At 35.9% G+C, this 16770-nt stretch overlaps 2 protein-coding genes across 2 annotated transcripts in view; both read right to left on the reverse strand.

Annotated features, from left to right (window-relative positions):
- Window positions 1-901: 901 nt before the first annotated feature.
- LOC106026702 (probable E3 ubiquitin-protein ligase HERC1) lies at window positions 902-7601 on the reverse strand. The gene is made up of 4 exons (XM_063233350.1): window positions 7486-7601; window positions 5732-5903; window positions 1500-1813; window positions 902-1041 (listed from the first exon to the last, which is right to left on the reverse strand). The coding sequence occupies exons 2-3, from the start codon at window positions 5823-5825 to the stop codon at window positions 1581-1583; spliced, it is 327 nt and encodes a 108-aa protein (XP_063089420.1). The 5' UTR covers window positions 5826-5903; window positions 7486-7601; the 3' UTR covers window positions 902-1041; window positions 1500-1580.
- A 6363-nt stretch (window positions 7602-13964) lies between these two features.
- LOC106026140 (probable E3 ubiquitin-protein ligase HERC1) overlaps window positions 13965-16770 on the reverse strand; it is a 46609-nt gene continuing 43803 nt past the window's right edge. Inside the window, exons 13-14 of the mRNA XM_063233301.1 lie at window positions 16195-16248; window positions 13965-13986 (exon numbers count right to left, since the gene is read on the reverse strand). Of these exons, the coding sequence (XP_063089371.1) occupies window positions 13965-13986; window positions 16195-16248 (76 nt within the window). The remainder of the gene's footprint in view (window positions 13987-16194; window positions 16249-16770) is intronic.

Here is a 16770-nt window from a genome sequence, read left to right on the forward strand (position 1 = left end):
TATCACTGAAGAAAATCTTCACATATACAGACACATATCCACATGAAGACATTTTGTTTTGATACCCTCTGCTCACACATACATTAACAGAAATAAGTATGTTCTCATTTTATGCACAATACATCAAACAGCTCAATTAATAGCTCCTGAAGAGATCACTGTGTCACTAAAAAAATTTTTTTTTGCCGGGGATACAGCTCACTGGTGAGAGTGCTTGCCTAGCATAGGCAAGGTCTTGGATTCAATCCCTAGTACTTTAAAAAAATTTTTATCAATATAGTACTTTTTCTCATATAACAAATTAGTCTTAGGACTCAAAGCTAAAAATATTCATTTCCCTTAAACAACTGGGTTATGTCAGGCATGGTGTTAATCCCAGCACTCAGGAGGCTGAGGCAGAGGACTGCCATGAGTTGGAGATCAGCCTGGGCTACACAGTGAGGCTAGGTCAGCGTAAACTACATAGTGAAACCCTGTCTCAGAAAAAGAAAAACAAAACAAACGAATTTTAAAAACTGCTATTCTTTCAGATGCCATGTGGCACACAGCATTATACTTGTCCTGTCTGGTGTTCCCGCTTCCAGCAGAACACCATGGCATCTATATGAGATGTGCAAATCTTACCCAGGGCTTTGTTTTCCTCCCTCACTTTTGTTTAGCCCTAATTCACTCATTTAATTTATATACTTTATTTTCATAAAGTTTTTTTTTTTTTGTCTTTTTCCTTTTTATCGGTACCAGGGATTGAACTCACGACTGCTTGCTTGCAAGGCAGGCGCTTATGCCGCTGAGCTAAATCTCCAGCTCCCATAAAGTACAAATCCTTTGAGACAAGAGGGACATAAATTACTGTAATCAAAGCCTTATATATCCATACCTTGAAAAAAAAAGCCTTCTTTACTAAATCTAGGTTTACTTACAAGTGTGTAACCCTCCTCATCTGATTCAGGCTGAGACAAATCAGATTCACTCCTCGATTTGATCAGTCTATGATTTGGACTTGCATGGATTAGCTGGCTCTCTGCAGTAAGGCTTTCACTCCTGTCTCACATGCACACAAAAAGATTGTTTTTGGTTTTGGACTGTTAGTGAACATAAAATTGAATGGAACTAGTATCACAAAGATAATGTAAACATACAGCGAGAAATAATTACATCTGTTAAAAGAAAATCCTTATTCTTATCTAAGCAAAAGCCTTTTAATCAAATCAAAAGAATTTACATGTCACTGAATTAGAGATGCAAATAACTACATATGCTTTCAACTCACGCTGTTCATGTGCAAGAAAAATTGTGCCTTCTCATCTAATCAGAAATGTATGCTCTACACTGAACCAATACCACTATTGGTTACTGCAAATCCATTCTACTCCATGTGTATTTTCTCTTGCTATCTCTGTTGATTTCAGAATAACAATATAACTTTGAGAATAAACTACTTTGAAATATAGAGGGGAAAAAAAACACAGCTAAGGCTTTAAGCTTATAGTCAGTCCCACCTGGTCATCAGTCCACCCCCTTCAGAGGTACTCGCAGAAGGCTGCTGCAGCTGTCCTTGTTCCCTCCGCTTCTGAAGCTCATCAATCACAGGACTTACTCCTAGTATTAACAGGGCACAGCGGTGGATCACAGAGTTGCAGGCAGCGGTGTACACGTCCTGACCCTCGGGGTAGGTCTGCGCTCACCCTTCGCTCTTGCTGAGACTGAGGAGGTGGATCATCAACTCGAGCCCCAGACCCTGCCCCACTGTTCATTCTATCTTGGTCTCGGCGACGAGCTACTTCACGGGCTGAGAGGAAACACTGAAAGATTTCTGTAACATGCAACACAAAAACAAGGTCTTAACACATGGGGAGAGAAAAGCAAAAAAAAAAAATAGTAAAAATAGTCAAAACGTACTGAAAGAGGGAAAATTATTTTTAAGACATTATAAGCATAGTAAATTTAAGTCATTAAAATTTATTACACTCTTACATTTCATAAAATTACAAAGGGCAATATTCACATCTTTACAGGATTTAGATTTGGCTAGTTCTATTCTGTAGAAGTTAAGGACATACCATCTTAAAATATGCCAAATTGGTATATTGACTATTTCAAGCTAAAATCACTTGGGCAACTGTAACTTCAGTAGAGGACATCTGGCCTGTCTTTTCTTACACACAGAATCTTTTGGTAAGAATGTCTTTTATACACCAAGGTCAAAAAACAGCTTTGATAACCAGGGACTGGAACTGGAACTGCAATGATTCTGAATAAGGAAATTCTGTGAAGCAAAATTTACCTTCCATTAGCTGTAACATTCGACTCCAACCCAAACATACTTCTTAGTACTATGTCTAGAATTTATTCCGCTGGTGGTCAAGACATCCATTTGTCCTGTCATCCATCACAAATCTGTTTTTTGTCTAAAGAGTATACAAGCATCATATTTTGGTCATTTGATTGGACTTCATTCTCTTGTGAAGATTCCCATGTATATATAAAATTAATAAAACTTACTTGCTTTTCTCCATTGAATCAGCCCTTACAGTAATCTGATTCCTAGATCTAACCAAAGAGCCCACATAAGAACTAAGGAGTGGTAAAGGGACTTTCCCTCTTTCCGTACAATTTCCAAATCTTATTAATGAGTTAGAGCAATGGTCCTCAGCATATGCTCCCAAATCAACAGCAGCAGCAACTCATCTGGATACTTGCAGGAATGCAGGTTATCAGGCCCATCCCATATTTTCTGAATCAGAAGATACAGGAGCAGAGCCAAGAAGTCTGTGTTTTTACAAGCCTTCCAGATTATTTTAAAGTCAACTAAAGCCTACGAAGCACAAGATAAAAAGAACTTTCTGAAATATTCAAGGTCTTGGTATGAAAACTGTGACGTTACAAAGGAAAGAAAGAAAATTCATATAATGGAAAGCTCCCTTTCTCTTTCTAAAGTCCATGTAATTGCTAACCGTAGACACCCTGATCTATCTTAAAGACAACAAATAAGTGCAAAGGCCAAGACTTTTGTTGAAACCAAATCCAGTTATCAACTATGGGCAAGATTGCCTCCAGAATTCTATGGTATCACTAGGAAGGTCTATCAGATGCTAGCCTTTCCCTAATTCACAAGTATTTTTTCTAGTTCTGAAATTTCTAGTATTTTCACTAGTATTTCACAATTCTAGTATTTTATATTAGAGAGATAACAAGGTTCTGGTGAAGTGGTATGTATTTCAAAATAGCTAAAGAAGGGGCTGGGGATTTAGCTCAGCGGCATAGGTGCCTGCCTTCCAAGTAGGCAGTCGTGAGTTCGATCCCTGATACCGATAAAAAGGAAAAGGGCAAAAAAAAAAAAAAAAAAAAAGCTAAAGAATTTTTTTTTACTCAAATTTGGAATGGAGATAGTATTCTTAATAGCAAAATCAGCAGAAAACTACATTCACCTGCTAGTACAAAAGCACGAACTTTAAAAACTCATGCATTGGGGGCTGGGGATTTAGCTCCGCGGCATAAGTGCCTGCCTTGCAAGCAAGCAGTCTTGAGTTCGATCCCTGGTACTGATAAAAAAAATAACTCATGCATTTATAAAACTATAAGTTTTATAGGTATGCCTTTAAAAGTCCTTACTTCTATAAAAATCAAAGTTTAAAAATTCTGTCAAAATACAGAAGCAACACTCCAAATAACTAATTTAAAGATAGCAACATGTAATATATTAACCATGTTACCCTCATATTATCTTGTTTTGAATTTTTTTTCTTTAAAAACAAATTCAGAGGTAAAAATCAGTGAAAGAAGAAAATGGTCACTGGAGTTTTTAGCAGACTTGGTTCTAATTCTGCTACTGTGGTACTGTGGTAGGTAACAATTTTGATTCCTTAGGCATCAGTTTACCTATCTTTAGAATGGAGTGATATTAGAAATTCGTAAGACTGTTGTAAGAATTATGACTTATTCTGTATGTAGCACTTGACCCAGTGCCTACAATGAATGCTTTAAAATCATAGTTTAAAATATATTATTCCTTGGGTGTCTATTATGCTTTTTTTTAAAGTATAATTGACAGTTTTTTTTTTATTTAAAGAAAAGGAAACAAAAAAAATACATGGAGATTAAAAAAAAGGGTAGAAATAATACAAAATTACAGACAAACAAAAGATAAGAAATTGCCGGTTAATAAGTTACAAATTGTCATCTTCGAAATAGCTGTTCAGGTTATAGAATTAAAGTATTTAGAATGACATTCAAAAAAGTGACCCTACAAACCAATCTGCTCTATGATCGAACAAAAGCTCCGTAATATGATTATCAGTCCTACACATTTGTTTTACATCTCAAAGAGGGTAAGATTAACCATATCAAAACAGAACAGAACATTTAAAAAAAATAAAAAAACAATTTAAAGAAATACAGATTTCAAAGCAAGTCCACTGGAGATCTTCATTATCTAACTATCTCTAGCTTCTTACAAATAGTTGTCCCTATCTTCACCCACTTTATATACTTATTGCATATTACAGAACAAATCAAATCATTACAGGATGATGAAGTCTTTTTAGGTCCTCAAGTTCCACATTAGGGAAGACAATAGCAACTACCTTTGCATCTCTCATTCTCTTTGTGATAGCCGTCCCCATCTCTGCTTATGCTGAAGTTGAACTGAAGAAACTAGTCCAATGTCATTCTAATCAGCAAACAATAGATTGCTAGAATTTATATTATAATGCTACAAAATAAGCCTCGGGTTTCTCAGCGTCTCTTCTAGTTTTACTTACTGTGTTTTCTTCTTTGGCCTTTAAAATCTTTAAAAAATCTAGGAATTTCTGAGCTAAGTTTAAGTTTGGTTGCAAAAATTCTCTCAGCCTTGTTTTTAAAAAATACAATTACTGGGGCTGGAGATTTAGCTCAGTGGCACAGGGCATGCCTCACAAGCATGAGGTCCTGAGTTCAATTCAACTGCCCCCCAATACAATTATTCTCCCTCCTCATCTCCAAACTAGTTTTCTCCTTTTGAATCTTATCTTTTTCTTCTTGCTTAAAAAGAGTTCAGGCTTATTTGGATATCTTAAAATTATGTTTACAAGTATACAGGATGCAAATAAATTGATAATAAAGTAATTGTCAAGGTGACTGACAGATATAGATGATCTGGACACCAAATGCATAATGTTTTAGGCTACAGATTGAATACACACTCTACTTTGGAACAGTGAAATTGTTCAAAAGGTATTAATAAATGTTTGAAAAGCTTTGCCCTTTCTCTTTCAACACATTAAGTAATTACCTTTAAAAACTATCTGTAGTTTTGGAATATTAAAGTATGAAGTGTATTCATCCACACAATGTATTCTCATATACATTCCTTCTCCCTACTACAATAGCAACGTAGTAGAAAATAACTAAAAATTCCACACATGGAAAACAATGTGGTTCTCCTAATAAGCACAGATATATTTTGCATGACCTCATTCAATGACCCACCCATTTCACCATGAGCCTCTAATACTTCTGTGTCTACTTTCAGAGCTTTTCAGGCCTGGACAAGTAACCCAACAGCACAAGAGTGACATTAGTTCAACTGTGAGTACTCTTTTACAATGTTAGCTAATGTAAACTCAGATCGCCAGTAGAGATCAGATCATTTTAGAAAAGCTATAGAGAAATCCTGCCTTTCTCTCTCAAGTCAGCTTTTCTATGAAGAAGTATGTCATGACAATTATCTCTAAAAGGAGAAGGATGTACTCACTGCCGGCTGTCATCACTTCATGTTCCTGTTCTTCCTCCTCATCCTCTGGTTCTGGATGGCCCTCTTCCCGATCTCTCTCTGCCTGTTCTTCCATTTCAGCTTCTTCATCAATGGTCTGGGTAAATGAATGCTCCTGAGGATCAACATCTGCAGAATCTTGGTTTTCTGAGATCTTAAAGATATTATCAGAAACTACACTGAATACATTTTTCAATAATTTTTTATAATTTCTAGAACTCTTCTTTATCATAAAAATGTTGCTGGTATCAATAATACATGGATTTTAAAACAAAAACACAAAAGATATAATCGATCAATCTTAAAAGATTATAAAGCATGCACATAAAATGTATACATGGATACATGCAGGTCTCTCTGGTATTTTGACTAAAATAGCATATTATAAATTGATTCATATTTATGTTGTTATTAAGCTGCAAACTACAGAGCAGCAACTTAAACTAAGTTATGGTGAATACAACACAACCAAAAATGGTAATTAAAGAACATTAATTTTGATTCCATTGTTTCTGTCAATTGTACTTTTACTCAGTGCATGATCTATTCTAAATTTAAAGTAGTTTTTCTTTAACTTCATTAGCTTTGTTTTTCATAATGTTCAGGCTATCTAGGAGTCACACAGAATCTTTCCAACAGGTACACACTAAGAGAATCAAAAATGCCACAAAGATATACAATTTCTCTCACAAATTTCAGTACAAAACACAAATCAAAATTTTGCATCTTCAGATCCATAACCAGTAAATGACTTAGGAATTTTACAAAGATGGGGATTCTAAGCAGTTAAGACTCACACAGTAATATGTAAGTCATTTACCCCCATAATATGAGAATTTCAAATATGAACCTCAATAAAAGGTCACACAAAGTTAGATCCACAAAAATATTAACTCAGTACATGCCAAAAAATCTGTTCTAACACAAATGTACAGCCATGGTTTAAGAACCACATAATGAAGTACAAAGCATCTGATACGTCAAGTTTCAAAGTAAGCACTTCTGAAAATCATGTACTCAGGCTTGTTTTTACAATTACAGGATCATGTTACCAGGAATACCAAGCATTTAGAAATCCCTTTACTTTTGTTGCAAGAATTACTTGTGGACTACCTGAGTAAATGATTTCAATCTTTTCTTTCACTGATGTAACATTCTAATAATGAGGACTATTTTCACGTGCAACTTCCCTCTTTCATTTTCACTTCTCTGATCTGAACATTTCTGATATTTTCCAGTAAGATTATAAGATTATTTTTGGACTTTTTTCCAATCTGAGAATTTGTTAATGTCCTTCATAATTTCTGACACCACAAGATAAGCACAATAATTCAAATGTAACCTGACCAGCATAAAAACAGAATTTCCTATAACTGATACCATTTTTCTATTACTGCTACGAAGTCTAAAACTCCATAAACTTTCTTAACAGATATAAGTGAAATTAAACTCAAAATCTTTGACTTTTTCATCCTTTTCATTAGAAAACTCAAGGCGCCAGGGATTTAGCTCAGTGGCATAAGTGCCTGCCTAGCAAGCACAAGGTTGTGAGTTTGATCCCCAGTACCAAAAAAAAAAAAAAAAAAAAAAGAAAGAAAGAAAGAAAGAGAAAAAAAAAACCTCAACATTTGTTGACCATCTACAAAACTCAAATCCCTTTTTTTCTTACATAAACCAATATGGAGCTCTCAAAGCTGGCAGAAAAACATAGAAATTAAGTTGATTTCCAAATTTACCCATCTGTCTTGTGATGATGATCTGGTTTGAATAAGTTCAAGATTCTTGCAAGCAAGTAAACGACTTCGAACTTTGTATACACAACGGTACACTTCTGGTAAGCTTTTACCAGGTTGGTATCTAAATAAAGAACCAAAGTAGAAAGGTTACCTAGTTTGTTACATCATATCCTGAGAGCAAATATTTGTCTAAGACTAGTTTTAAGGTACTTGCCGGCTTTCTCCACATGCTTGACTAAGCAGATTTGTGTGTTTCAGAAGTGTTGCAAGAACAAATCTAGGCACAGTATCCAAGAGCGACTCATTACTTAAAGTTGCACTGCCCCAATCTGAAAATAAAAATGATGCACTGACATTCAAAATGACTTAGAAAACAGTTCAGAGGTATTTTAATAGCTTTAGTCATCCAACATCTGAATTTGATGATCTTTCTAAACAGTGATAGTACTTAACAAACTTACACACTAGTCTAGGTACTGGGGATATAGCAGAAAACAAAACTAAATTTCCAATCAAATAGAATTTATATTCTTAGTGAGAATTGAGAAGACATGGCATGAGTGATAAAGTAAATAAAAACACTGATATGATAGGTATGTGCTGTGCTAAAAAATGAACCAGTGTAAAAGAACAGGGAATAGGGCCGAGTATTTAGCTCGGCGGCATAAGTGCCTGCCTTGGAAGCACGAGGTCGTGAGTTCAATCTCCAGTACAAAAAAAAAAAAAGAACAGTGAATAGTTTACCATATGTGACTGTATGTGATTACTGTTTTCTATAGAGTGATCTGAGAAAGTTCTTGATAAGACTGCATTTGAGCAGAAGTTTAAGTCACATAAAAGTAACCACATGAAAACTGTATTCCTCAAGACCGCTAGTGTAAAGGACCCAATTAGAAGGTTGAAGGAGGTCACCATGGGTGGGTTGGAGCCAAGTGTGCATGCATAGGCAGTAAGGGAAGATACTAGAGAGCTGGCTGGAGACCAGATGACGCTCAACTTGCAGGCCAGTGCAAGTCCTCCAGGTTTTACTTACAAGAAAAGGAGAAGCAGTATTATAAGGCTTTAAACAGAGATATAACATAATCTGACTTATGTTATGAAAAGCTCTCTGATTAGCTGAGTGTGGTGGCACATTCCTGTAATCAAGGCACTCAGGATGCTAAGGCAGTAGGATTTAAGATTTGAGGCTAGCCTGGGCTACACAGTGAGTTCAAGGCCAATCTGTACTACATCGTAAGACCTTGTCTCAAAAAAATAAAATAAATAAGCCAGCTGTGGTGGTGGATGCCTGTAATCCTAATACTGAGAAGTTAAAGCAAAAGTATCACAAAATCAACCTTGTCCTGGGCAACTTAGAGACTTAGTGAAATTCTATCTCCAAGAAAATAAATAAAAAAGGGTGGGGAATGTAATTCAGAGCAAAGAAAAAACTAAATAATTTTTTAAAAAAAGCTCTGACTCTAGAGCAGAGAACCTCCTACAAGGACAACAGCAGCAGTTGACATTGTAGTAACTCAAGTGACTGACAATGGTGACTCAGATTAGAAGACCGTGTCCTATGAAAAGTGGTCAGAGTCTCTATGAATCTCATATGAATTTTGAAGGTAAGGACAGGTTTTGTTGACAGGTCAGATATGAAATGTGAGAATAAGAGAGAAATCAAAGTCGAATCTAAATATATTTAAAATGTAGTTGGCCTAAAAAAAAAAAAACACCATAAAAAAACAGTTCTGGGTAAAAGAACCTTCTGAGGAAGGTTAAACACACAATATTTTGAGTAATTCAAAGTACAAACAATTTAAAGAACAAAATAAAAGACAACAGGAAAGAGGGATAGGAAGGGAAGAAAAAAAACATATATATATATGTATATATATATATATATATATATATGTACCAAATCCCCATGATGAATATGTTCATACATTTTACAAACATGTACTAATAAAAAGAAGGAAAAACAGACATCTATCAAAAGAATCAAGTATCTCTGTGATACCATTAGGCATGTTTTGTTTTTTCTTTTTTTGGTAATGCAGATGGAACTCACAGCTTTCACACTGAGCTACAATCTCAGCCATCCCCCCGCTTTTTTTTTTTTTTACAGTTTTTATTTTCAGATAGAGTCTTGCTAAATTGCCAGGGTTGGGATCAAACTTTCAGTCCTCTTGCCTCATCCTTCTAGAGTACTGGGATTATAAACATCCACTACCATGAATCTCATAGATTAAGCCAGGAAAGTAGAATACAAGGACAATTAAGTGAGTCAGACACATGTGGATAGAAACGAGTACCCAGATGACAGCATTACATAATGAGGACTAGCCAGGTGCTTTTTATTCCTATTTTTTTATTCCATGTGTGCACATCAGTATGGTACTGTAAAAACAGAGTAGATTCCAAATGGTAGTAGAAGATTTACTGTCTACCGTATCTCCAGATTGTCAAACTCTTTTCATATGATCGATTAACTGAATGCCTGTGCTACTTAAAAACAAACCAAGCCAGGCATGATGGCTCACAACTATAGTTTATCATTATGGGAAGCTGAGGCAGGAGGATCTCAAGTTCTAGCTCAGCCTTAGCAACTTAGCAGTAACTTAGCAAGATTCTGTCTCAAAATAAAAACCAAAAGGAACTAGGGATATACCTTGGTGCGAAAGAATTGGATTCAAAGTCCAATACTAAAAAAAAAAAATTCTTTGCAAATATTAAGCACCAATTTAATTTTATTTGTTCCTAAAGACATCTATTCTGAAGAGATAAAAAGTTATACCCTGATTTTCCATATGTATAGATAAAAAATTTAAGTTCAGACTTACCTCCTTTAAAGGTAAAATACTGACAATACAAATGTCCTGATTTAAAACAAAACAAACCTTATAACCACAGAGGATTCTTAGAATGACAGATTATATTGACCTACCCATCTCAGATACGTAAGAAAATCGTCTGTCCCATGGCCTACTTACTATTCTAAAAATTGCCATGACTGACAATCAAACAGGACTCCCTTTCAAGGAGGCTAAATTTTTTTTTTTACTGGTACCAAGGATTGAACTCAACGGCTGCACACTTGCGAGGCAGGCGCTTATGAAGGAGGATAACTCTTAAAAGTGCAAAGTACCATAACACCCTTTGCTCTGTTTCAAATGTAGGAGGGATAAGCCTTTCATGTGATTTTTAAAGTAGTAAGTTCTCTTAAAACACCATCACTGACATTACATTCATTTTAATCAAGCATTGCAGAATATATAAATTCCATGCTATGTATATAATATAGAAATTGCTTTTGTCCACCTTGTATTTATTTGTAATTTTTAAAGTTCTCACTGCAGTGTAACAAATGATAATGTGATATAAAAAATGTAACTGCACATTCCAAATAAATGATATAAAATTAGAATATATAAAAATACATTTTAGAAAGTAAGTTTTTCTTCTCAATCATTTACTTTTTCCCGTCTAACAGTAATTGATACAATAAAATGAATAAATGATTCAGAAATAAGTTGGAAGGCATTTAACCTTCTGTTTGTCTGTTTGCATGCTTACAAAAAAAAAAAGAAAGAAAGAAAGAAAGAAAGAAAGAAAGAAGAAAAAACACCCTAGGGTATTTTCTACAAAGAGAAAAACTGTCTTAAAATGTTGTTCATAAAACGCCTTCTCTACAAAAAAGCAGTATTATGATTTCTGTGATTTTCTGCTTATACATGTCACATATGTACTTGCATTATGAGCAACGTATTTACTCCCTTTATCCTCTTTATCTTACCTTTACTAACAGCGTAATCTTGCATGCTGATCCAAAGGCTACGGGCCGGCTCTTTAGAACAACCCAATGCCAAGTCTACATAGACAGCAATTTCAGGCCGCAATTTATAATCAAAAGGCTTCTGTTCTTCATTTCCAGAAAGAGCTACTTCTAACAGGCAACTCATACATTTATCTAAACAACAAATTCATATTAATGATTTCAAACCTCATACATTTTAGTGCAACACATAAAATCTTGCCATGTTTATTTAATACATGTAAAATTATATTTCAAGTCCGTTGCAGTACCAAGGTAAAGTCCTTTCATGTTTTTCAGTTAGAGGTAGATTCACTGTTCTTATTCCCAACAGAAGGATATGACACTCGGGGGAAGCTCTTGCACCTTGATGGGTAGAGGCCAGGGATGCGGAATGTCCAACCTGTGCAGCACAGTCCTGCATAACTAAAAAGTGCTGCTCCAAATGAAATGATACCCTCTTTGAGAAACATGTTAGGTTAGACAGGATTTTCTTTTTTCTCTAGACTTAAAGGAAAATAAAGAATGGTCCAAGAAAGACAGAAGATGCCATGAATACTTCCCTAGCTGATGATTACATTTCTACAGGCAGCTCTCTCTCAACTTTTCAAAAAGGTATTTGTCATTCAAAGTTCACTTTCACATTTTAAAAAACAAAATGCTCTAATTGGTGCTTTGACAACTATTAAAATTCATACTGACCCAGAATATAATTGAATTATTATATACTTACAATTTCATAAGACAATACCATGTTTCTTTATAAGCTTTTAAACCACATATCTATTTAATGGTTTTATGATTTTATAATTTAAAAACTGAAAACATTAAAAACAGTTGACTTTATTCATTTTAAGTCTAGTTATTTGAATGAAGTAAATATAGCAGGAATACAGGGAAGATAGACACAGACACGTTTTCCCTTGGGAGATCATTTGGAAGGTAAAGAGGTAAAAATTGAGGGCACTAGAATTCTTTTTAGCACACAAAGTGTCTCTTGGTAATTTCAAGATATTGCTTTCTTTGATTTAACAGAAACATCTGTCTAGCATTCCATTGGCCATGGCCAAAATCACTTAGGGTGAATCACTTAGGATGAATGTATGCTTGTATTTGCAAAAGGAAAAAAATCTTCAACTTTCCTTTTGCTCTTTGAACTCCCAAAGCAGATTCTTCTCATTTTGTCTTGGTCCCTCTCCCCACTCTTCTCTGTGTCTGTCTGTCTGTCTCTCTCTCTCTCTCTATTCTTTGAGACAGTGTCTTGTTGTGCAGTTTGGCCTGGCCTCGAGCTCCATTTTGTAGCCCAGGCTGGTTTCAAATTTGCAACAATCCTCCTGCCTCAACCTCTCAAATGCAGATTACTGCTGTGAACCAACATGCCTTTTTTCTTCCTCTTCTTCTTCTTCTTCTTCTTCTTCTTCTTCTTCTTCTTCTTCTTCTTCTTCTTCTTCTTCTTCTTTTCTCTCACTTCCTCCTATTTCTGTTTCTTTCCCTCTCCCCTGTTCTTGCTCTTACTTTCTTCTGCTGACACTCTTTGGGTCTCCTCCTCTTATCAGAGAAATAATGAATTTTAGATCTAATTATACCATATGTATTCTGACTTACAATTTCAAAGAATCAAAATTAAAAGACCAGAGAGATTAAAGGACCATTCTCAAATAAATAAAGGTCATCTGTTGGGGAACAGGGTAAGTCCTCATGTTTGATCTGACAAGTAGCCTGCCAATAAAGTAGAGAAATGCAAGCTGAGGCAGGAAAGACAAACCTCAAAGACACTACAAACGAGGGGGGTGTGGGGAGACTATCACTCCTGCACACTGTTAAATCACGACACCTACTCCTACAGTGCTTTACTCTATATGAAGCAGTTTTATGAAAAACACAACTAATCAAGCATTTCTCTATTTTGTAAGTTAGACTTGCTCAAAAACACAAGTAGTAAGTGATAAAATACAAAACAGTGAGATCAGATCTACACTTTGAGGGGAAGGGTACTCTTTTCACTACACCACTGTGTAGGACTTTATTGCTTTATTCTGTGGTCTTCCCTAAAATGGTCAATTTTGCAATCATCCATCAGTTAGTTCTTTCTTCAGCAAACTCAGAATATGAAAAAAATGGAAGTACAAATAAGCATGCATTTTAAATGCTGTAGAGAAGCCTATTACCTAGCTGAGGAGTGTCCATTTCGACTCCATCACTGAAAAGTGGTGGTTTCATCCAATAAGCAGTATCCTGTTCCTCTGGAGACACAGGGGAACCCTGAAGCACGCCGCCAGGACACCGCCCGCCCGATAAGGAGAGCAATTGTTCTTTCCAGGTCCACAAGCCACACCCAAGACTGAGCGGGCTGAGGTAATGGAACACCAGCAGGATCGATTACTTCTGGCCCTCCTAAAAACAAATCATTAGTGGGCATATCTTCACTTGGCAATTTTAAGAGCCAAAGTTTTCTCATGGCTTTACTCTATCGCACTGCAATAAATTACTGAAGTAACCTAATTTTACCATGAAAACATAGAATTATGATTCACTGTGTCAACTTGAGAAGGAAAGAGATTTAACAAGTAACTCAGCAGTTCTACATCCTAGAGGACATACCCTTACCACTACAGGATGTTATTCACTGTGTCAACTTGAAAAGTTTAGAAGTTTAACTAAATGGCTCAGCAGGGGACCAGGGACCTCACTTTGCAATCATTTTGAACCTGCGCAAGAGGACACGATGGAGATAGTGTGAGTGCAACACCCACCCAAAGATGGATAGCCTATTTACAAAGTAAGGGAAGAAAAGAGGCTTATTCTCCCACTTTTTGCTCTTGTGGCTTTTACTGTCTTCTGCTGCCTTGAAGTGTTACCCCAGTGCCATGCCACCCGGCCTTGGAGCCAGCTGATTATGGACTAAAACCTTCAAAAACTGTGAGTTAAATAAACTCTTTCTTCTTTAAGCATTGGGTATGTTATCTCAGCAATGAGAGAAAAGTAACCAAGACACATAAAATGCTTTTTATATATATTCTCTGGTATACAAGCTAAATTAAAACAGAGAAGTACTACTAAATACAAACTTCCTTTATGAAACTCCTAACTTTAAGATAAACAATGAAATATTCTGCAGGAAGAATAAGGAAGCTTATTCAGGACAAATTAGATAAAAAAAATTTGGCTTAAATATATTCTCATGGCAACACTATGTCTGTTAAAATCAGACAAATAATTGTTTTCCTAACCATTACATGATTTTCCAATAGGGAAATTAATGTTTTCTTTGGTTGGGTTCAGCAGTATGCCAAAAGCATTAAGAAAGATACACAGTTGATTTATAGATAACTGCCCATTTCTAGTGTTTCTGGGCTACCATGGTGGGTATCACCTTAACAGGGAGATGATTGGATAAAGCTTCATAATTTTACAGGACTGCAACAAAGCACAGGAACAACTTTAAAGCTTGCAACCAGGTCTAATGTCACTCAGTGACCAGCTTTGTTCTATCTTGTCTACCTTCCCTCTACTACCTTGTCTTCTTTTTCTACCTTCCCTACTTTCCTCCTCTTTCCATTTCCTTACTGTGGTCCCCTTTCTATCATCATATTGCCTTTTTAAAAACTGAAACCATATTATTTAAAAAATAAAGCTAGGGATATAGCTTAGCAGCATAAGTGCCTGCCTGGCAAGCACAAGGTCATGAGTTCAATTCCCAGTACCTCCCCACCACAAAAAAGAAAGAAAGAAAGAAAGAAAGAAAGAAAGAAAGAAAGAAAGAAAGAACTTTTACATGGAATCCAGTAATGCACTGATGATTAAATGGACCATTATCTTTGAGTACCTCTAAGGTAAAATGATGCTAAATTATGATACAAGGCTTTCCTATTATACATCGTAAGATGCATCTCAATTTTTCCTATGTCAAAATTTGAAGAAAAAGGGGCTGGGGATTTAGCTCAGCGGCATAAGCACCTGCCTTGCAAGCAGACAGTCGTGAGTTTGATCCCTGGTACCAAGGTGATCCGGCCTGCAGATCAACAAGTTCAGAACTCCTGGAGGGGAAACGGGGATTAAATAAAAGACATAGGGGAGACAAAAGAGAGACGAAAGCAAGATGAAATAATCCAATCAAGCTTCCGGTTTATTCAGAAAATGATCACACCTTTTATATGCTAAGGGCGGGAGCTGGGACAGGAAGAGGTTAAACAGAAGAATACAACAGGGTCACCATCACATCCGGATACGTGACGTAAGCAGGAGAGGATTATGGTTAATGTAGGCAGACGCAGTGCCCATAGGAGAGAGAGGCATCGAGGCGGCAGCAATGCCTGTCACTTGGCTCCCTACAAAAAGGAAAAAGACCAAAAAAAAAAAAAAAAGGTCTTAGTGCCAGTAAAATACAGAATCCTAACCTAATGACAATAAGGATACTTTTTATGACTTTTATTTATACATAAGCATCTTTCTTCAGAGTCCCATGTCACTTGCCTAATTTAGATCATAAACTTTTAGAAGATAATATTTTTTTTTATCGGTACTGGCGATCGAACTCACAACCACCTGCTTGCAAGGCAGGTGCTTATACCACTGAGCTAAATCCCCAGCCAGAAGATAATCTTTTTTTTTATTTTATTTAAGAGGAAAAAGAGAAAAACACAAAACAAAACAAAGTGGTGTAAGGTTACACATAATACAGAACTACAAAAAAAAACATAACAGTAAGAAATCACCTATTAATAGATTACATATTATCATCTTGGAAATAGTTGCTCACATCACAGTATCAAAGAATACAAAGTAGACATTCAAACAGAGAGAAGATAATCTTTTGATTACACAAAACACCCATAATCAGACATGATTTGAGCTGATGCACACAAGAGGAGTATCTCCTCAAAAGCACTATTTACCCTTTTTCTACCTTTACTTACCATGAAGAGGCCTGTAACTCTTGGTCTTCTAGAAGAGCAGCAGCTGGCAGGAGTCTATTAAGGCAAACAAGAGGTGGCAAGAGATCCAGGAGGTAACTCAACAGGGGACGAGCCACTGACACTGGGAGTAATAGTAGGGAGTTAACAATCTGGCAGAGCATACTGCCTGCAGCTGAGACGTATATCACATCTATAAGGGGCAAGAAATGCAACATAAACAACTATTTCAAACAAAAATAAATAGAAGAAAAACTACTTTGGTTTGGAGCAAAGTAGACTAAGCTGAAAACTATTGAACATTCCCTGCTAGCTGGTACTGTTGTACTCTAAGAAAATACCTTCATTATTTTGTGTATTATAGCAAACCTGCAATGTGGCTTACTAAATGTGTTTTTTTATTCTTTTTCCCTAACTGATATGTTAAGTGACCTAATTGATATGTTGAGCAACACTCTCCTCTGTAAAGAATTGCAAGAATCTCACCTAATTGATATGTTAACCATTGTTGCCCTCTACAAACTACAGAAGTTGTGCTAAAACAAGCTAACAAGGGTTGTTAATCACTGTTAGGCGCCT

This window comes from Cavia porcellus, unplaced genomic scaffold, assembly GCF_034190915.1.
Source record: "Cavia porcellus strain 051 isolate PalLab524CR breed Dunkin Hartley unplaced genomic scaffold, mCavPor4.1 scaffold_22, whole genome shotgun sequence".
Lineage (NCBI taxonomy): Eukaryota > Metazoa > Chordata > Mammalia > Rodentia > Caviidae > Cavia > Cavia porcellus.

What these genes read in the sequence shown, in the direction of transcription:
- LOC106026702 (XM_063233350.1), bottom strand. Translation starts at nt 5,825, where the DNA reads ATGGAAGAACAGGCAGAGAGAGATCGGGAAGAGGGCCATCCAGAACCA. An exon ending in TGAAGTGATGACAGCCGGCA is followed by an intron (nt 1,814 to 5,731) that starts GTGAGTACATCC and finishes TGCATGTTACAG; the next exon opens with AAATCTTTCAGTGTTTCCTC.